Here is a 19,205-nt window from a genome sequence, read left to right as displayed (position 1 = left end):
CGGTATAAGTACCCCCACGCTTCTCAAATAAAAAAAAAAATATGTGTGCCTGGTTCGACCGCTTGGCCGCGACGGGGCGCTCGAAACAGTGGCCAAAAGTGAACTCGCGCCGTAGCATTGCAGTCAGCAATCTCTGGTGCCGTGCGAAAAGCACTGTTGGGATTATGCCTTTACCACGTGACCTCAGTATATATATGACTAATGTAGAGGGAAAATAACACAGGTCTTATGGGTGGAATCTTGTTTTAATTTTTTTTCGCACTTAATAAGATATTGAGCTTAAAAAGGTTGTTAATTCCATGTTACTCACATTACAAGAGTTACGTAGTTATTTTTTTCGTTTGGTGAATTCGTTCATGAAGGTTGAAACAGCGTTTTGAACGTATACGGAGTGCCGTTTAACCCTACTTTGAGCTGTTTGTTTACCTCTGAGCATCAGCAGCAGTAGCAACAGCTGAAACAGCTGAAACTAACAGCTCAAAGTAGGGTTAAACGGCACTCCGTATACGTTCTAAACGCTGTTTCAACCTTCATAAACATTTTTCCCAAAGGAAAAAAATAACTACGTAACTCTCATTATGTCAGTAACATGGAATTAACAACCTTTTTAAGCTCAATATCTTTTTAAGTGCGAAAAAAAAATAAAAACAAGATTCATCCCATTAGACCTGTGTTATTTCTCCTCTATATTAGTCATATATATACTGAGGTCACGTGGTAGAGGCATAATGCCAATAGGGCTCGACAGTGTCGATACGTCGCCCGCTTTCAAATCTAGTACGATTGTACACCGACCATTTCACTTGTTCTTGACGTCCCTAATGTTATTAGTTTGAACAATCACCCTGTATGTACCATTGGATTGTCATTATAATTTATAATAATCCAATAGCAACAGCTTAATAATATAATCTGAAAGGAAAAAAATTTTCATTCTGTAAGTTTTTGCTCGTCTCAATTAATACATAAATTACGTTAAATGTTAATAAATAGGTAATTTTACGAAAACCGAAATATTTCAAAGGCTAAAACAAAAATTTCGAAGGGCTTTTATATTTTATCTAACATTTTAGGGAATTGATTGCGACCATAACGTATTGCAATTTCTTGGGCCCCATTGGAAACAAATTTTCTTATAGTAGGTAATGTTGTGGGTACAGCGTTGGGGGCTCTTATAGAATCGAGATTGTGACGCGCCAAGTAAAATTAAACTTAGCCCTTGCACTTAGAGCATAGAGGTATAGTCTTAAGCGTTACGGACTTTTTTTTTTTTTTTTTTTATGTATTATTTAGCTGCATATTAGTAACAAAAAAAAATTAATGGTATTGACTAACATTTTAAACTTGGTGTTAAGACCAATAAATTGTAATGGACAAATTTATTATTGATACAGATTGATTTAATGCTTGAAAATTTTTGTATGAATAAATTACAATTTTGTAGCACATTTTTAAAACTATGCAACTAAAATTTGAGTTCAATTTTTCTCATGTCCTAAAAATACTATCAACGTCAATTTGTGATTGATCCTTTCGAGGCTCACCAATAATACTCGAAAAAACTTTTGGATATTTAGAAAAATCGATACATAATGGGATTTAAATTATAAAGGTTTTATCGCAAATAACTTAAACTCATAATTCTTGTAAAATAATTTATTCGTAGAAAAATAGTTTTTATTCTTATACATACTACAAGACATTGAACTCAACGAATTTGTGATTTAACAAAAGTTTTTACAGTATAACGTCGCCTCTTATACGAAGTTTCGAACGAATGGTAAATATATTCGTCACATCGCCGTGTTTGAGACAGTAGTCGTGCAATTTCATAAAGTAAGTCACAGCGTTTGATCCAGTATTGCTTAGTATTTTACATGTATTGCTTAAATTAATGACTTTTACTTCGACAGCCCTTAGATACGTAGTTTTGTTGTCTTCATCATCGAACCAAAGATCGAACAAATCTTTAAAAGTTTTCGAGGCACTAGACTTGGCTCCTTCCAAGATGCGACATATGTCAATCAAAGGAACGCCATTTTCGTTGATAATCCTAAGGTAACGTGTTTTATTTCCTTCGTTGTCGAACCAAAGTTCGCACAATTTCTTAAATGCATTTGGAGTTTGTAGGCCAGAGCCACTTAGAATTTTTGACATATCGGATAAGTTCACTCCTTCGTTGTTCAACATTTTTAAACATAACTTTTTCTTTTTGTGTTTACTAAACCAAAGATCATACAGTTCTTCAAAGATATTCACTGTATTCGATTTTGTTCTTTTTAGAAAGTCAAAAATTGTCAGTAAACTAATATCATATTTCTCACACGTCAACAGGTAATCTGATTTATTTCCTTTTTCATCGAAAAATAGTTGTAGCACAGCTTGAAAAGTGTCGGAATTTTGTTCTGTTCTATGGAAAAAATCAAATATGTTCGTTGCACTGATTCCATGCCCTTCCATGGCTTTCAAATATTCTGTTTTTTCCCCTCTATCGTCGAACCACATCTTGTATAAAGTTAAAAAATCATGCACCATATTTTGACGAGTTTTTCTTAAAACTTTAGACAATTTAACTAAAGTTATACCATTTTTAAGAAGAGTTTCCACATAAATGGTTTTTTCCCCTTTTTCATCGAACCAAAGATCATACAAATTCTTAAAGTTTTCCACAGACTTTGTACCTTTATTAAAAACTATAGTAAAAATGTCTAATATTCTAAGACCATTTTGTTTTAATGTTTGCAAATAAACTGATTCATTTCCATATTCGTTGAACAAAAAATCGTACAAATCTTTGTACGACTTGACAACATTGGAAGACGAATGGAAAGCATAACAAAAAATTTTAAAGCTGATATTATGCTTTTGTAAAGTGGTGATGTACTTTGTAGGATTCCCTTCTTTGTCAAACAAAAGATTGTAAAAATGAGATATTGCGTTAACATTATTTGATGTGGCTTTTGTCGCTAAACTCAGGAATCTGCTCATTTGTATACCTGCGTCCGTCCATGTTTTTAGTCGCGTCGGGTTACTCGCACCGAATTCGTGTGATAGAAATTGTTGCAAATCATCAAGAATGAGCGAATGATTTTTGGTCGAATGCATTAAAATTTTAAAAATGTCTTTTAAATCGACTCCAGTTTTTTCAAAAACTCTTAAATTTTCTTTCTTATTACCTTTTGCATCGAAAAACATTTTACACAATGTTGTTACTACTTTGAGGTAATGCGGAACTTTGCCATATGAAACCTTGACAAGATCTGCCAGTGGAACGTTATTTTTTTCTAAAATTGTTACATAACGAGATTTGTCTCCCATATCATCAAATAAAAGACCATATAGTTCTACAAATTTTTTAGGAGCATCATTTCCTGATCTTCTTAAAATTTTAGATAAAATGGAAAAATTGATATCATGGCTTTCTAGTGTAGTCCAACGAAATGTCTTATTTCCCTCTTCATCAAATAGGAGGTAAAAAAATTTTTTGAACGTTTGAGCCGAGTGATGTCGTGTACCAAACAAAATCATAGATAATGTTAATAATTCTATATTATGTTTTTCTAAAGTCTTCAAATAAATTGTTTTGTTCCCCTCTTCATCCAAAAACAGTTCATATAATTTTTTAAAATTCTCAGCAGCTGCTCGTCCAGAATAACTCAACATATTACAAATAATGGCCATAGTAATACCGTTTTTTTGCAACATTTTCACGTACCGCGTTTTATTTCCCATTTCATTGATGATTATTTCGTAGAATTCTTTGTAAGACCTGACAGCTTTACATCCACTGCTTTGCACAATGTCAAGAAAATATTTTAATTCAATACCGCATAAAACATTTAAATATTTCGTTTTGCGACCTTCTTCGTCAAACCATAAATCATAAAGTGCTTTATAACTTTTTGCTGCATGGACTCCTGATCCCTTTATAATTTGATTCACAGTTGTTAAATCAATTTTACTTTCTGCCAAAGAATTTAAATACTTCGTTTTATTCCCGTACTCATCAAACCAAAGATTGTACAAGTTTAAAAAAGCTTGTCTGGACTTATAGCTACTACCTGATATACAAACCGAAACTGTCCCCAATGATATTCCTTCCTTTTTTAAGGTTTTGAAAATTATTGTTTCGTCTCCATTCTCGTCAAACCATAAATTAAATAAGCTTATAAAACTTTCTTTGATATGTTTTTTTGATTCAAATAAAATATTTGACATTGTACCAAGTTTGACTGAATGTTTTTTTAATGTTTTTAAGTAAAAAGATGCGTCTCCGTTTTCGTCAAATAAAATATCGCACAAATCGATGAAACCATTTTTCTCATATCCTGATAAAATTTTACTAATATTAGACAACTGAATTCCATGTGATTCAAGAGATTTGAGTTGTTTTGATTTATTTCCATTTTCATCAAACCAAACATTATATAAGCCTATAAATTTGTCTTTAATGTTACGAAAGTTAATATTGTGTAACGGAGTACTTAACATAGACAAGTCAATATCATGTTTTTGTAGAGTTAACAAATATTTTGTTTTGTTGCCTTCCTCGTCAAAAAACATATAGTATAAATTTTTAAAAGCTTCCACACAATGAGTACCTGCTTGATATAAAATAGAATTAAACATGCTTATGCTTATTCTTTCACGTTTCAAATTTTCTAAATATTTGGTCACATTTCCACTTGCATCAAAAAATAGATGGTAAAATTGTTTAAAAGAAGTATCTATATTTATTTTAGAACCTGCTAACAAAATGCTCATTTGATGTAAGTTGATTGAATTTTTTTCAAACGCCTGTAGAAAAATGGTTTTATTACCTTCTTTGTCAAAGCAACTGTCGTATAAACGTTTTAAAGCAATTACAGCATTGGAATTCGACTTCTTTAGCATGTTTGATATGGTACGCAGTTTAATTCCTTCTTTTTTATAAACATATAAATAATGTTTACCTTCTCCATAAGTTATGTATTTAAGGAGTTTATTGAATGCATATACGTTTTGAAATTTTTGATTTTCTACTAAAACTTTGGTAAATCTAGTTAATTCTTCAATATTCTGATGGTCGTTGTATGAGCAAGTTGATCTACCCGAATTAATGTCATCAAGAATTTGGCACATCGTTTTTTTTGTGATCGAACCAAATTTGTGAGACTCTAACCATCTTAATACTAGCTCCTCCAACTCTTCATAATTGTAAGGAACGTCGGATTTATTGACACTTCTTTTTACCATTTTGCATAATTTTTTATTTTCTAATTGGTCACTTGCAAATACCAATTTATTCAAAAACTCATCTTTTATTTTTTTATCTTTAAAGGACATTTTTTTCAGCTCTGGAGTAAATTCTAATAAATCTATTAATTTATTTTTGGATGTTAATCGGTGAAGATGGGACATTGAAAAAGACGAACAATAGTTCAAAAAATTAGAATCTTCGAGACTTTGTATTTTCTCTAGTTTAAAAGGAAATGTTTTTGTTGCTGTACCATGGAACTTGTTTCTTTCGCTGATAGTAAAACTATGATTTGTAAATGCAATAAAATTATTTATCTTAACATCATCATGTTCTTTTTTTTCAGCCGCGAAAATATTGAATAGTCTGTTTGGAATAGAGTCAGTCTTTTGTCGTTTGCTAGGAAACAAACCCTCAGTACAATTACTATCATCGATTGCTTTTATATAAGTAATTGCATTGTCACAACAAATAGCAATTACACTAGATTCTCTGTTACTTTGGTAATTAACAAATGATATTTTTTCATGCAAAAACATATCATGTACAATAGAAGTGAGTAAATGATATTCGTAAAGAAGCTTACTTTCAAAATTTCTCACATCCATGGAGCTGCATAAAATATTTTTCTGTAATTCTGCACAAGGAAATTGAACTTGCTTTATTTCATTATTAACAACACTTTTTAACTTCTCTCTGTTGGGTTGTCTAACTACAAGAATAAATTTTTTCACAAACAATTTTTTCATCTTGTCTTCAAATTTTTCTGGAAAGTTACTTTCTTTAATAACTTTTTGCATAGCTGATGTCAACTCTAAGTATTCTAGAATATGATTTTTTATTTCCTTTTCTTTTGAAAGGTGATAAAATTCATGGTTATTTGTATCATTGTATACAAGTAAAAAGTCCTTTAAGATATCACATTTTTCGAAAATATTTTTTGATTTTACCATAAAAGGCATGTCTACTGATTTTGGTGCAAGTGTTTTATGATTAGTCAGATCCAAGTCAAGATTTGTATAAATTATCAAATATTTTAGATGATCCAATGAATCATTTTTAGCCTTTGCCACTGAATATTGGACAAAACTGTTAAAGTATTGGTTGGTAGAAAATATTGTGTTTTTTGTAGAAAACAAGTTGACATGATTAATTTTTTTATCCATAAAGTAATTGTCTTCATAAATGACTTTTATGCAAATAGATTCATTTTCATAGCGAATGGCGATATCGTTAAACTTATTAATAATACAATGATTATATAATACTGACAATGAAGGATATTTGTCTTCATGTATGACTTTTCTGATGCAACACAAAGTCGTCAAGTCTAATTTGTATTTTAAGTTCATCAAGTGATTACAAAAGTGATCTGTGTATCTTTTAATTAGACAAGAATCGCCCTTTGAGTTACCTTTTTTTCCTGTGACTTCATTGTGTAAATCGTCAAGATCTTCAACAGCTGATTTTGACTCTGTACCATCAGTGGAATCAAATTTTTTTGACCAACCTTCATTTATCTGATAATTTGACTCAGGCAACTCCGTACACAATTTTTTTGATGTTTTGTTTTCATTGAAGTAAGAGCGTTTTCTTTTTTTGCCTGAATTCATCGTTTTTTAAAGTGTTGATGAATTAACGAAAATGTTTCAATTTTTTCTATTTCTTGAATACAACATTTTATGTTACTCCTGTCATTGTTGTTAATGAATCAAAACCCTGTAAAAAACTGGTAATTAGTTAATGAACACGAGAAACTTTGCTGTTTAAAAATATACTATCCTCAAAACAGATTTTATGGGTTTGTCACAGCATTCGAAAATTTGAAATACGAATAAATTTATAGAACATGCCAACATCATCAAAGTACTTAGCTGTGAGTTCTTACTTTTATTCTTACTATACTTTTTGCACGAATAAGCAAGAAATATTAATTCCGCTAAACACAGCACAATACGTACGTTTTTGTTTAGGTGCATTAGGGGCATGGAACACGCATAGGACGCGGCCCAAGCTTGGCTGCCACGCCGCCCACCTTGGCCGCAGCTTGACACCTGACTTGAGATTCGTTCACCTTACAATCCAGGGACGGTCGGGGACAGTGTGGGCGAGTCGGAGACGAAAGTGAACAAGTGCTCTTCTCCGATCGTCCCCGATCGTCCCTGACCGTACGCGATGCGCAGTTGTACACGTTAGGTTAGGTTAATGCTGTATGTAAACAATAGTTTGTAAATAAAGAAGTGCAAATGCAAACAAGTTTGTTTACTTTTTGCATTAACCTAACCTAACGTGTACAACTCCGCATCGCGTACGGTCAGGGACGATCGCGGACGATCGGAGAAGAGCACTTGTTCACTTTCGTCTCCGACTCGCCCACACTGTCCCTGACCGTCCCTGGATTGTAAGGTGAACAAATCTTTGGCCTCCAGCCCTCCAGTGGGGTTGTAATACGGCGCTAACTTGGGTGCAGCTTAGCCTGACTTGGCATGACTTTCCATCAGTAATCGCCCACTTCCGTCTGCAGATCAGTATGATATACAGAGCCGTCTATATATAAGTATACGAATAAAAGTATATGCGCGCGTGCAGCACACACATGACTATATGCAAACTGATTTGCTTGTGTATATCCAATACCAGTGCAGACAAAAGTGGGCGATTACTGGGCGAAAGTCGTGCCAAGTCAGGCCAAGCTGCGCCTAAGTCAGCGCCGTATTACAAACCCACCTGCGGCCAGGCTTGGTTGCTTGATTTAGACCATGCGTTTAAGCTCGGCTGCCCACTTTCAATTCTACTCGAGATGTGCTCCGGTCATGCATTTTTTTTTATCGTGTTAACACTTCCACCCGATCGGAAATTTAACTAGGCTGCCTCGGTAGTTAGAGGGGGCCTAGGTAGGCCCAAGGTATAGGTTTTGTAACGGTGGAACTGGTAGGGACTAGGTAGGAAGCCTATAGCTAGGTATCTTCCATGTTCCATCTCACGCTTTCTTATGCTGTAGCTGTAGCTACAATATATAGATACAACTGATGCGAATGACAGCATGACAGCCATTTCGGAGCAGTGTGTGTGTGATAATTAACTGACATGTTAAGGGTTCTTTGCATTTTTATTGAAAAGTTTTTTTAATTTTCTGTTGTAAAATAAATGAGACTGTGAAACGATCGTAGTCATTAAGTAAGAAAAGGGTCTTAACATATAGTGCTTTAAAACGTGCAATTGCAAAGGAGGAAGAAAAAGATATACATGGCTCCAATATTCGTGCAAATTATGATGGGTTATTAAGTTATTGGGTCAAAATCAAAATGCTGAGGACTAAAACATTTAAAATATTCTCACAGTTCTATTAAATTAACACTATTTTTTCCCTAGTGTATTTTTTCACTTTGCAAAAATAATTTTTCTAATAAAAAAGTTATCATTGTTGTGAGACATTATACTATTTATAATTCTCCTAGTCTAAGAATTCATTTCATGAAGTACAGTATGGGTACGTTTTTTTAGTAGTCGGTCGGTCGATCAGTCGGTCCACTTTCTTAAGAAAGTACACCTATATTTACTATGTATACAGATATAGAGGGTACGTTTTTTTTGTAGTCGGTCGGTCCAATTTCTCTAGAATGTACATCTGTATACGTAGTAAATATAGGTATACTTTCATGAGAAAATGGACCGACCGACCGACCGACTAAAAAAATATACCCTATATCCTATATTACGCACACCTAGTGAGCGAGGTTAAGGAACAGAGCAGAACATATACTTAAAGCATTTTCAGTGGGGGTATGCTAAAAATATGAGGCTCTTTTACCGTCAAGCTTGAATCAGATGGCGCCAGGGTACGTCGCGGCTGTCATGGCCGTCTCACTCACACAACATTACTTTTCAGTATTGTATGTATACAGGAAATTAAAGTGTAGTGGTAAAGCGCAATATTTGAAATTTTGAAATGAATAAGGAAGACAAGAAAGAATATTATGGGAGCTTAAAAGTTTCAGAATTGAAGAAGCTTTTAAAAGGGAAAGGAGCAAGAGTCAGTGCAAGAAAAGCAGAACTCGTGGACAGGTAAGTGTACATTTTAGTTTATATTTAAAAGGCTATTTATGTATTTGTTTACTAATGATTAGTCTCCCAATTGCTTCGAGCCACTTTTTTTTATCACACTATCAGAAGGAAATTTAAATTTCACTTTCTTATCGCAGGATATTACACTGCACTTCATTTTTCCTACTATCTTTAAACGTAAATGCAAACAAAAATTGTCTGCAAACAACAGCAATCATTTACAAAGGTTGTGTCTTCTGCTTTGCTCATCACACAGATAGGCTCACGGACACAATACACAACTGTAAATTTGACGGTGTGTAAGTGCAACGGCCATGACAGCCGCGACGTGCCCTGGCGCCATCTGATTCAAGCTTGACGGTAAAAGAGCCTCATACTCTAGAGAGGTCGCTCCGAGCATGACACGCAGCGCCGCCCTCGGTGTCAGAATCGCGCAATATCGTACCCCCGTATGATTAAATCGTAACACTGTCGCTTATAGGAGAAAGTATTATTTATTGAATAAGACGTACATACTGCTATCGCGTTAACATCAGCACCCTAAAAAATGGATATGATTATCCAAACAGGCTTTAGAAGTATAAGTTGCAACATAGTTTTTAATAATGAAACGCTGAAAAAAGCTAAAAAATTAGTAGAGAGTGGGCACGTTGCCTACGTACAGGAATATGTAAATAAAGGAGTCGGTCATCTGATCAATTGCTATGTTGTGAGACAAACATCTGTCAGCTTAAGGTGGTTCTTCACCTAACCCATTTACTTAAACTTACAGGGAAATTTGGAGGGATTGTTATTAAAGTTATAAGGCATCTTTCTTTAAAATTTCAAGTCCCTTTATCAGGCAAATTTTTGAAAACAAGTCAGTCAAAAAATGCACTTTTAACATGTGTTCTTATGTAGGTTACTTTTCCATACTACGATATCATGTAATATCTCGTAAAGTAGACTTAAGATCGTAATAGAAAAAGTTTATAGTGAAAGAAGAACTTTTCAGCTTTCTAATAATATAACAAAAGTTTGGGCTAATCAGGGAAATAGTATACGATATTTAATCGTAAACGAAATGTTTGCCGTGTAAACTGCGGCAACGTCTGCTTGAGTAGGAGCGTACATGCCATTTTCAGAACCTTGCGTCAAAAAAAAATTTTTTTACAACTATTACTCTGACTTTATTAGCTTGTTTATTTGTATGTAAATGCAATGATATTATAGTCAAGTGCCAGTACAACATATTTTATGTTGCAAATAATACGCTAATCGAAAATTAGAAAATCACAGGGTCCCGTGTCGCTTTGATACGGCACCATCGTGAAGAACCACCTTAAATCCATACAAAGTAGAATTACCTGTAAGTACATTATTGCCTATGCTTGACAAATGTAGGTTATGGTAACATATACACAAACTGCCATCAGGACTGTAAAATTTTCATGATAATTTTACTTATAATCAATAATAATAATAAAAAAAATTCCGTAGGTTAGGTACGAACTTTTGTCTCCTAACTGCCCTAATCCACAGCTCCTTCTGTTTTGTTTCATGGGGTCTACTTGGGAATTTATACAGCACCACCCCCTGCTTTTCTTTCTTGTTGCAATTAACAACGCAACACTGTCTCGTACGCATTTCGTTACTTTGTAAACGTAAACACTGATTCAGATTATACAGCTAGCGGCAGCCTAAGTCGACTGCTTGGAGTTCTTGCTCTCACGTATACAACATTACAGATAAGTATGTGTGTTGTGTACTATATGACAGATAATATTTAATAACCCATTATTTAAAATTTCGGGCGATTTGAAGTGCCTAGAAAAATTATTTATCCGTATTATAGACCCGGTTTGGCTAAATAACATTTTTTTTCCGCCTTCGATTTCTCAACTAATTACTTTAAATGAAATAATATCTTTTCTCATATAAGACAACGCTTACTGTACGATTCATGGGGGTACGGGTTCGCCAACTTTGCTCACCTACAGCGCTGCAGTCGTTTTTTTTATCCCCTCCAACCTGATGCACGGAGCGAAAAGCGCCAAGCTAAGCCGCGTTACATCACGCCATCTGCCTCTATACTTTTGCCTCGCTACGCAGCAGACGAGAAAATAATTGTAACGTAAAAGGTGCACCAAAGTGTAAATACAAACTCTAACATTTCTCAAAATATAGTTCACGATAAGTTGTATTACTTATTACGTCACTGGATTCATTTGTCGAAAACTACGAAAAAAATTTGAAAAATGCACATGTCAAATTACTTTAAATAGTAATCCCGGAAACTCTGTTAAACCAGAAGCATTATTAATTAACTTAAAAAATAGGGGAGGACTCATCCATGCAAATACTCTTTTTTACAAACTCTTTGATAAAATAGAAAAATATTTTAGAGAAGCCATAAATAATCAGCTTGTCAATGTTTACGAATATGTTGTTGAAAATCTTTTGCGCAATTATAAGTTACAGTTTCCTTGTAAACTACACAAAGAGGATGCAATATCCAAATCTATCTATTATTACACTAGCATAAGAATGAGACAGTACATTAACATTCAAAATAAGGATGTTTTAAAAGAAAGTAGAGAGAAAAAAAATTATCGAAATTGGTTTCAACCTAGTTTTTAATTCATTAATTTATTGCCTCCATTGTATCTTATTCTACGTATTAGTAGTAGATTGTAAAATTTGTAAATAAATAGAGTTACGATTATATGGTATAGTTTTTATATCTATATATATTGTGCCTTTCTTACTCATACGCCATCTGACGAGTGTGATCGGTACTGCCACAAAACTACAACCGGTTGGAGGTGGTACAGCTTAAACGCATGGTCTCAATCAAGCAACCAAGCCTGGCCGCAGGATCCGTACCATATAACTATTTTTCTGTACATCGGCCTATGTTATAACATAGGCCTGTGAAGCAAAAAAAAGTTATATGGTACGGCCCCAGGTGGGTTTGTAATACGGCGCTGACTTAAGCGCAGCTTGGCCTGACTTGGCACGACTTTCGCCCAGTAATCGCCCACTTTTGTCTGCACTGGTATTGGATATACACAAGCAAATCAGTTTGTATATAGTCATGTGTGTGCTGCACGCGCGCATATACTTTATTTGTATACTTATATATAGACGGCTCTGTATATTATACTGATCTGCAGACGGAAGTGGGCGATTACTGGGGGAAAGTCATGCCAAGTCAGGCCAAGCTGCACCCAAGTTAGCGCCGTATTACAACCCCACTGGAGGGCTGGAGGCCAAGTCAGGTGTCAAGCTGCGGCCAAGGTGGGCGGCATGGCAGCCAAGCTTGGGCCCAGTCTTCGCCCACTTTCAATTTCTACTTGGTATTTACCATAAGGTTAGGTTAGGCTACAGAAGAGAGCTGTCAGATGTAGCTAGGGCTTCCTATGCGTGTTCCATGCCCCTAATGCACCTAAACAAAAACATACTTATTGTGCTGTGTTTAGCGGAATTAATATTTCTTGCTTATTCGTGCAAAAAGTATAGTAAGAATAAAAGTAAGAACTCACAGCTAAGTACTTTGATGATGTTGGCATGTTCTATAAATTTATTCGTATTTCAAATTTTCGAATGCTGTGACAAACCCATAAAATCTGTATTGAGAATAGTATATTTTTAAACAGCAAAGTTTCTCGTGTTCATTAACTAATTACCAGTTTTTTACAGGGTTTTGATTCATCAACAAAAATGACGGGAGTAACATAAAATGTTGTATTCAAGAAATAGAAAAAATTGAAACATTTTCGTTAATTCATCAACACTTTAAAAAACGATGAATTCAAGCAAAAAAAGAAAACGCTCTCACTTCAATGAAAACAAAACATCAAAAAAATTGTGTACGGAGTTGCCTGAGTCAAATTATCAGATAAATGAAGGTTGGTCAAAAAAATTTGATTCCACTGATGGTATAGAGTCAAAATCAGCTGTTGAAGATCTTGACGATTTACACAATGAAGTCACAGGAAAAAAAGGTAACTCAAAGGGCGATTCTTGTCTAATTAAAAGATACACAGATCACTTTTGTAATCACTTGATAAACTTAAAATACAAATTAGACTTGACGACGTTGTGTTGCATCAGAAAAGTCATACATGAAGACAAATATCCTTCATTGTCAGTATTATATAATCATTGTATTATTAATAAGTTTAACGATATCGCCATTCGCTATGAAAATGAATCTATTTGTATAAAAGTCATTTATGAAGACAATTACTTTATGGATAGAAAAATTAATCATGTCAACTTGTTTTCTACAAAAAACACAATATTTTCTATCAACCAATACTTTAACAGTTTTGTCCAATATTCAGTGGCAAAGGCTAAAAATGATTCATTGGATCATCTAAAATATTTGATAATTCACACAAATCTTGACTTGGATCTGACTAATCATAAAACACTTGCACCAAAATCAGTAGACATGCCTTTTATGGTAAAATCAAAAAATATTTTCGAAAAATGTGATATCTTAAAGGACTTTTTACTTGTATACAATGATACAAGTAACCATGAATTTTATCACCTTTCAAAAGAAAAGGAAATAAAAAATCATATTCTAGAATACTTGGAGTTGACATCAGCTATGCGAAAAGTTATTAAAGAAAGTAACTTTCCAGAAAAATTTGAAGACAAGATGAAAAAACTGTTTGTGAAAAAATTTATTCTTGTAGTTAGACAACCCAACAGAGAGAAGTTAAAAAGTGTTGTTAATAATGAAATAAAGCAAGTTCAATTTACTTGTGCAGAATTACAGAAAAATATTTTATGCAGCTCCATGGATGTGAGAAATTTTGAAAGTAATCTTCTTTACGAATATCATTTACTCACTTCTATTGTACATGATATGTTTTTGCATGAAAAAATATCATTTGTTAATTACCAAAGTAACAGAGAATCTAGTGTAATTGCTATTTGTTGTGACAATGCAATAACTTATATAAAAGCAATCGATGATAGTAATTGTACTGAGGGTTTGTTTCCTAGTAAACGACAAAAGAGTGACTCTATCACAAATAGGCTATTAAATATTTTTGCGGCTGAAAAAAGAGAACATGATGATGTAAAGATAAATAATTTCATTGCGTTTACAAATCATAGTCTCAATATTGATGGAAGAAACAAGTTACATGATACTACAACAAAAACTTATCCTTTCAAACTGGAAAAAATTCAAAATTTCGAAAATTGGAATTCTTTCAACTATCTTTCAAAGCACAGTCTCTACCGATTAACATCCGAAAGCAATGTAAAATTAATAGGCTCACTAGATTTTACTCCGAAGTTTAAAAAAATGTCCTTTGAAGATAAAAAAATAAAAGAAGAGTTTTTGAATAAATTGGTATATGCAAGTGACCAATTGGAAAATAAAAAATTATGCAAAATGGTAAAAAAAAGTGTCAATAAATCCGACGTTCCTTACAATTATGAAGAGTTGGAGGAGCTAGTATTGAGATGGTTAGAGTCTCACAAATTTGGTTCGATCACAAAAAAAACTATGTGCCAAATTCTTGATGACATTAAATCGGGTGGATCAACTTACTCATACAACGACCATCAAAATATTGAAGAATTAACTAGATTTACCAAAGTTTTAGTAGAAAATCAAAAATTTCAAAACGTATACGCATTCAATAAACTCCTTAAATACATAACTTATGGAGAAGGTAAATATATATTAGACGTCTTTAGAAAGGAAGGAATTAAACTTACTACAGTATCGCACATGATAAGGAAATCAAATTCCAATGCTGTTATTGCTTTGAAACGTTTGTACAACATTTGCTTTGACAAAGAAGGCAATAAAACCATTTTTTTGGATGCATTTGAAAAAAATTCAATTGGTTTACATAAAATAAGCATTATCCTAGCAGATGCTAAAGAAAATATAGATACTGCTTTCAAAAATTTTTACCATCTCTTGTTTGATGCAAGTGGAAATGTAACTAAATACTTAAAAACCTTGAAACGCGAAAGAATAAGCATACGTATGTTTAATTCTATTTTGTTTAGAACGGGCAACAATTGTGTGGAAGCCTTTAAAACTTTATACCATATGTTTTTTGACGAGGAAGGCAATAAAACAAAATATTTGTTAACTCTACAAAAACATGACATTGACTTGTCTATTTTAAGCACTACGTTACACAATATTAACTTTCGCAACATTAAAGACAAATTTATAGGCTTATATAATGTTTGGTTTGATGAAAATGGAAATAAAACAAAGCAGCTAAAAGCTTTTGAATCACACGGAGTTGAGCTGTGCAATATCAGTAGTATGATATCAGAAAATGGAAAAAATGGTTTTAACGACTTGTACGATATTTTATTTGACGAAAATGGAGACGCATCTATTTACTTAAAAACATTAAAAAAACACTCAGTTCAATTAGGTACAATGTCAAGTATTTTATTTGGATCAAAAAAACATATCAAAGAAAGTTTTATAAGCTTATTTAATCTGTGGTTTGACAAGAATGGGGACGAAACAATGATTCTCAAAACCTTAAAAAAAGAAGGAATATCATTAGGGACATTATCAGTATTTATAGTCGGCAGTAGCCATAAGTCAAAACAAGCTTTTTTAAACTTGTACAATCTTTGTTTTGATGAGTACGGGAATAAAACGAAGTATTTAAATTCTTTGGCAGAAAGTAAAATTGATTTGAAAACTGTGAATCAAATTATAAAGGGATCAGGAGTCCATGCAGCAAAAAGTTATAAAGCACTTTATGATTTATGGTTTGACGAAGAAGGTCGCAAAACGAAATATTTAAATGTTTTATGCGGCATTAAATTAGAATATTTTCTTGACATTGTGCAAGGCAGTGGATGTAAAGCTGCCAGATCTTACAAAGAATTTTATGAAATAATCATCAATGAAATGGGAAATAAAACGCGGTACGTGAAAATGTTGCAAAAAAACGGTATTAGTATGGTCATTATTCGTAATATGTTGTATTCATCTGGACCTCTAGCTGCTGAGAATTTTAAAAAATTATATGAACTGTTTTTGGATGACGAGGGAAACAAAACAATTTATTTGAATACTTTAGAAAAACATAATATAGAATTATTAACATTATCTACGATTTTGTTTGGTACACGACATCACTCGGCTCAAACGTTCAAAAAAATTTTTTACCTCCTATTTGATGAAGAGGGAAATAAGACATTTCGTTGGACTACACTAGAAAGCCATGATATCAATTTTTCCATTTTATCTAAAATTTTAAGAAGATCAGGAAATGATGCTCCTAAAAAATTTGTAGAACTTTATAGTCTCTTATTTGATGATCAGGGAAACAAATCTCGTTATGTGACAATTTTGGAGAAAAACAATGTTTCACTTGCAAATCTTGTTAAAGTTTCATATGGAAAATTTTCGCATTACCTCAAAGTAGTAACAACATTGTGTAAAATGTTTTTCGATGATAAAGGTAATAAGAAAGAAAATTTAAGAATTTTTGAAAAAACTGGAGTCGATTTAAAAGACATTTTTAAAATTTTAATGCATTCGACCAAAAATCATTCGCTCATTCTTGATGATTTGCAACAATTTCTATCACACGAATTCGGTGCGAGTAACCCGACGCGACTAAAAACATGGACGGACGCAGGTATACAAATGAGCAGATTCCTGAGTTTAGCGACGAAAGCTGCAGCAAAGAATGTTAACGCAATATCTCATTTTTACAATCTTTTGTTTGACAAAGAAGGGAATCCTACAAAGTACATCACCACTTTACAAAAGCATAATATCAGCTTTAAAATTTTTTGTAATGCTTTCCATTCGTCTTCCAATGTTGTCAAGTCGTACAAAGATTTGTACGATTTTTTGTTCAACGAATATGGAAATGAATCAGTTTATTTGCAAACATTAAAACAAAATGGTCTTAGAATATTAGACATTTTTATTATAGTTTTTAATAAAGGTACAAAGTCTGTGGAAAACTTTAAGAATTTGTATGATCTTTGGTTCGATGAAAAAGGGGAAAAAACCATTTATGTGGAAACTCTTCTTAAAAATGGTATAACTTTAGTTAAATTGTCTAAAGTTTTAAGAAAAACTCGTCAAAATATGGTGCATGATTTTTTAACTTTATACAAGATGTGGTTCGACGATAGAGGGGAAAAAACAGAATATTTGAAAGCCATGGAAGGGCATGGAATCAGTGCAACGAACATATTTGATTTTTTCCATAGAACAGAACAAAATTCCGACACTTTTCAAGCTGTGCTACAACTATTTTTCGATGAAAAAGGAAATAAATCAGATTACCTGTTGACGTGTGAGAAATATGATATTAGTTTACTAACAATTTTTGACTTTCTAAAAAGGACACAATCGAGTACAGTGAATATCTTTGAAGAACTGTATGATTTTTGGTTTAGTAAACACAAAAAGAAAAAGTTATGTTTAAAAATGTTGAACAACGAAGGAGTGAACTTATCCGATATGTCAAAAATTCTAAGTGGCTCTGGCCTACAAACTCCAAATGCATTTAAGAAATTGTGCGAACTTTGGTTCGACAACGAAGGAAATAAAACACGTTACCTTAGGATTATCAACGAAAATGGCGTTCCTTTGATTGACATATGTCGCATCTTGGAAGGAGCCAAGTCTAGTGCCTCGAAAACTTTTAAAGATTTGTTCGATCTTTGGTTCGATGATGAAGACAACAAAACTACGTATCTAAGGGCTGTCGAAGAAAAAGTCATTAATTTAAGCAATACATGTAAAATACTAAGCAATACTGGATCAAACGCTGTGACTTACTTTATGAAATTGCACGACTACTGTCTCAAACACGGCGATGTGACGAATATATTTACCATTCGTTCGAAACTTCGTATAAGAGGCGACGTTATACTGTAAAAACTTTTGTTAAATCACAAATTCATTGAGTTCAATGTCTTGTAGTATGTATAAGAATAAAAACTATTTTTCTACGAATAAATTATTTTACAAGAATTATGAGTTTAAGTTATTTGCGATAAAACCTTTATAATTTAAATCCCATTATGTATCGATTTATCTAAATATCCAAAAGTTTGTTGAGTATTATTGGTGAGCCTCGAAAGCATTAACCACAAATTAACGTTGATAGCATTTCAGGAGATGAGAAAAATTAACAAATTAAAAATTTTTAAAAGTTAAAAAGTATTTCTGAAATTTTTCTTGCGTTCCTATATGGCCTACGGTAATAGAACCATTGATTTATAAAGGAAAGACCTCATTCGAAGCAGGGGCAATTCGGGCAGTAAAGCTCACGCTCACGTAGAAAGAGCGGTAATTAAGTCGATGTCCAATAGATATTGGGTACTTATTTTGTTTGTAGTCGGTCGGTTGATTCATCGGTCCGATTTCTCTAGAATGTATATCTGTATCCGTAGTGAGTATATAGTTATACTTTCTTGGAGAGTTGGACTGACCAATCGACTACAAAAAAAAAACCGTACCCATTATATACAATAAGAGTAAACTACTGAATTATTGTACGTCCCAATCAAGCTTTTAAACAGCGTATAGTTGTAGAGATACCCTAAAAGTACAATAAAATTTACAATTTTTTGAATGTACCGTTAGTAAAAATTTTAATAAATAGAGGATATAGCAAAAAATGATTAATTTTTGATTTATCAACTTTCTAAGTATGAAGGTGATTATGAAAAAATTAATAAAAATAATTGAAAAAATGTATTGTCGTAAGATTTGCTACTTACTTTTGACACTAAACGTCGAAGTCGCTGAATTTTGGAGATATGAAGGAATGAAGTATAAGTATACTGTTACGCGTGAACGTCGCCATTTTCACTAAGGCACGGTCGCGCTTTCTGACGAATGAGATTCATGCGACGTACCCTTATACCTAAAAAACTGATT

General features: G+C 33.1%; 2 protein-coding genes across 2 annotated transcripts; one reads left to right on the top strand and one right to left on the bottom strand.

Annotated features, from left to right (window-relative positions):
- Positions 1-1,716: 1,716 nt before the first annotated feature.
- LOC149374903 (uncharacterized) lies at positions 1,717-5,848 on the bottom strand. The gene has a single exon (XM_089590719.1). The coding sequence runs from the start codon at positions 5,842-5,844 to the stop codon at positions 1,738-1,740; it is 4,107 nt and encodes a 1,368-aa protein (XP_089446845.1). The 5' UTR covers positions 5,845-5,848; the 3' UTR covers positions 1,717-1,737.
- Positions 5,849-15,250: 9,402 nt separating this feature from the next.
- LOC149374902 (uncharacterized) lies at positions 15,251-18,236 on the top strand. Its single transcript, XM_089590718.1, has 2 exons — positions 15,251-15,634; positions 15,761-18,236. Exons 1-2 carry the CDS (start codon positions 15,306-15,308, stop codon positions 18,195-18,197), a joined length of 2,766 nt encoding a protein of 921 aa, XP_089446844.1. The 5' UTR covers positions 15,251-15,305; the 3' UTR covers positions 18,198-18,236.
- The last annotated feature ends 969 nt before the right edge of the window (positions 18,237-19,205 follow it).

Source organism: Copidosoma floridanum, unplaced genomic scaffold, assembly GCF_036245765.1.
Source record: "Copidosoma floridanum isolate Cflo_tuat_1 unplaced genomic scaffold, Cflo_Japanese_pri ptg000013l, whole genome shotgun sequence".
NCBI classification, from domain to species: Eukaryota; Metazoa; Arthropoda; class Insecta; order Hymenoptera; family Encyrtidae; genus Copidosoma; species Copidosoma floridanum.
The sequence above is the reverse complement of the archived record's forward strand: the minus strand, read 5'-3'. Positions and strand labels throughout refer to the sequence as shown.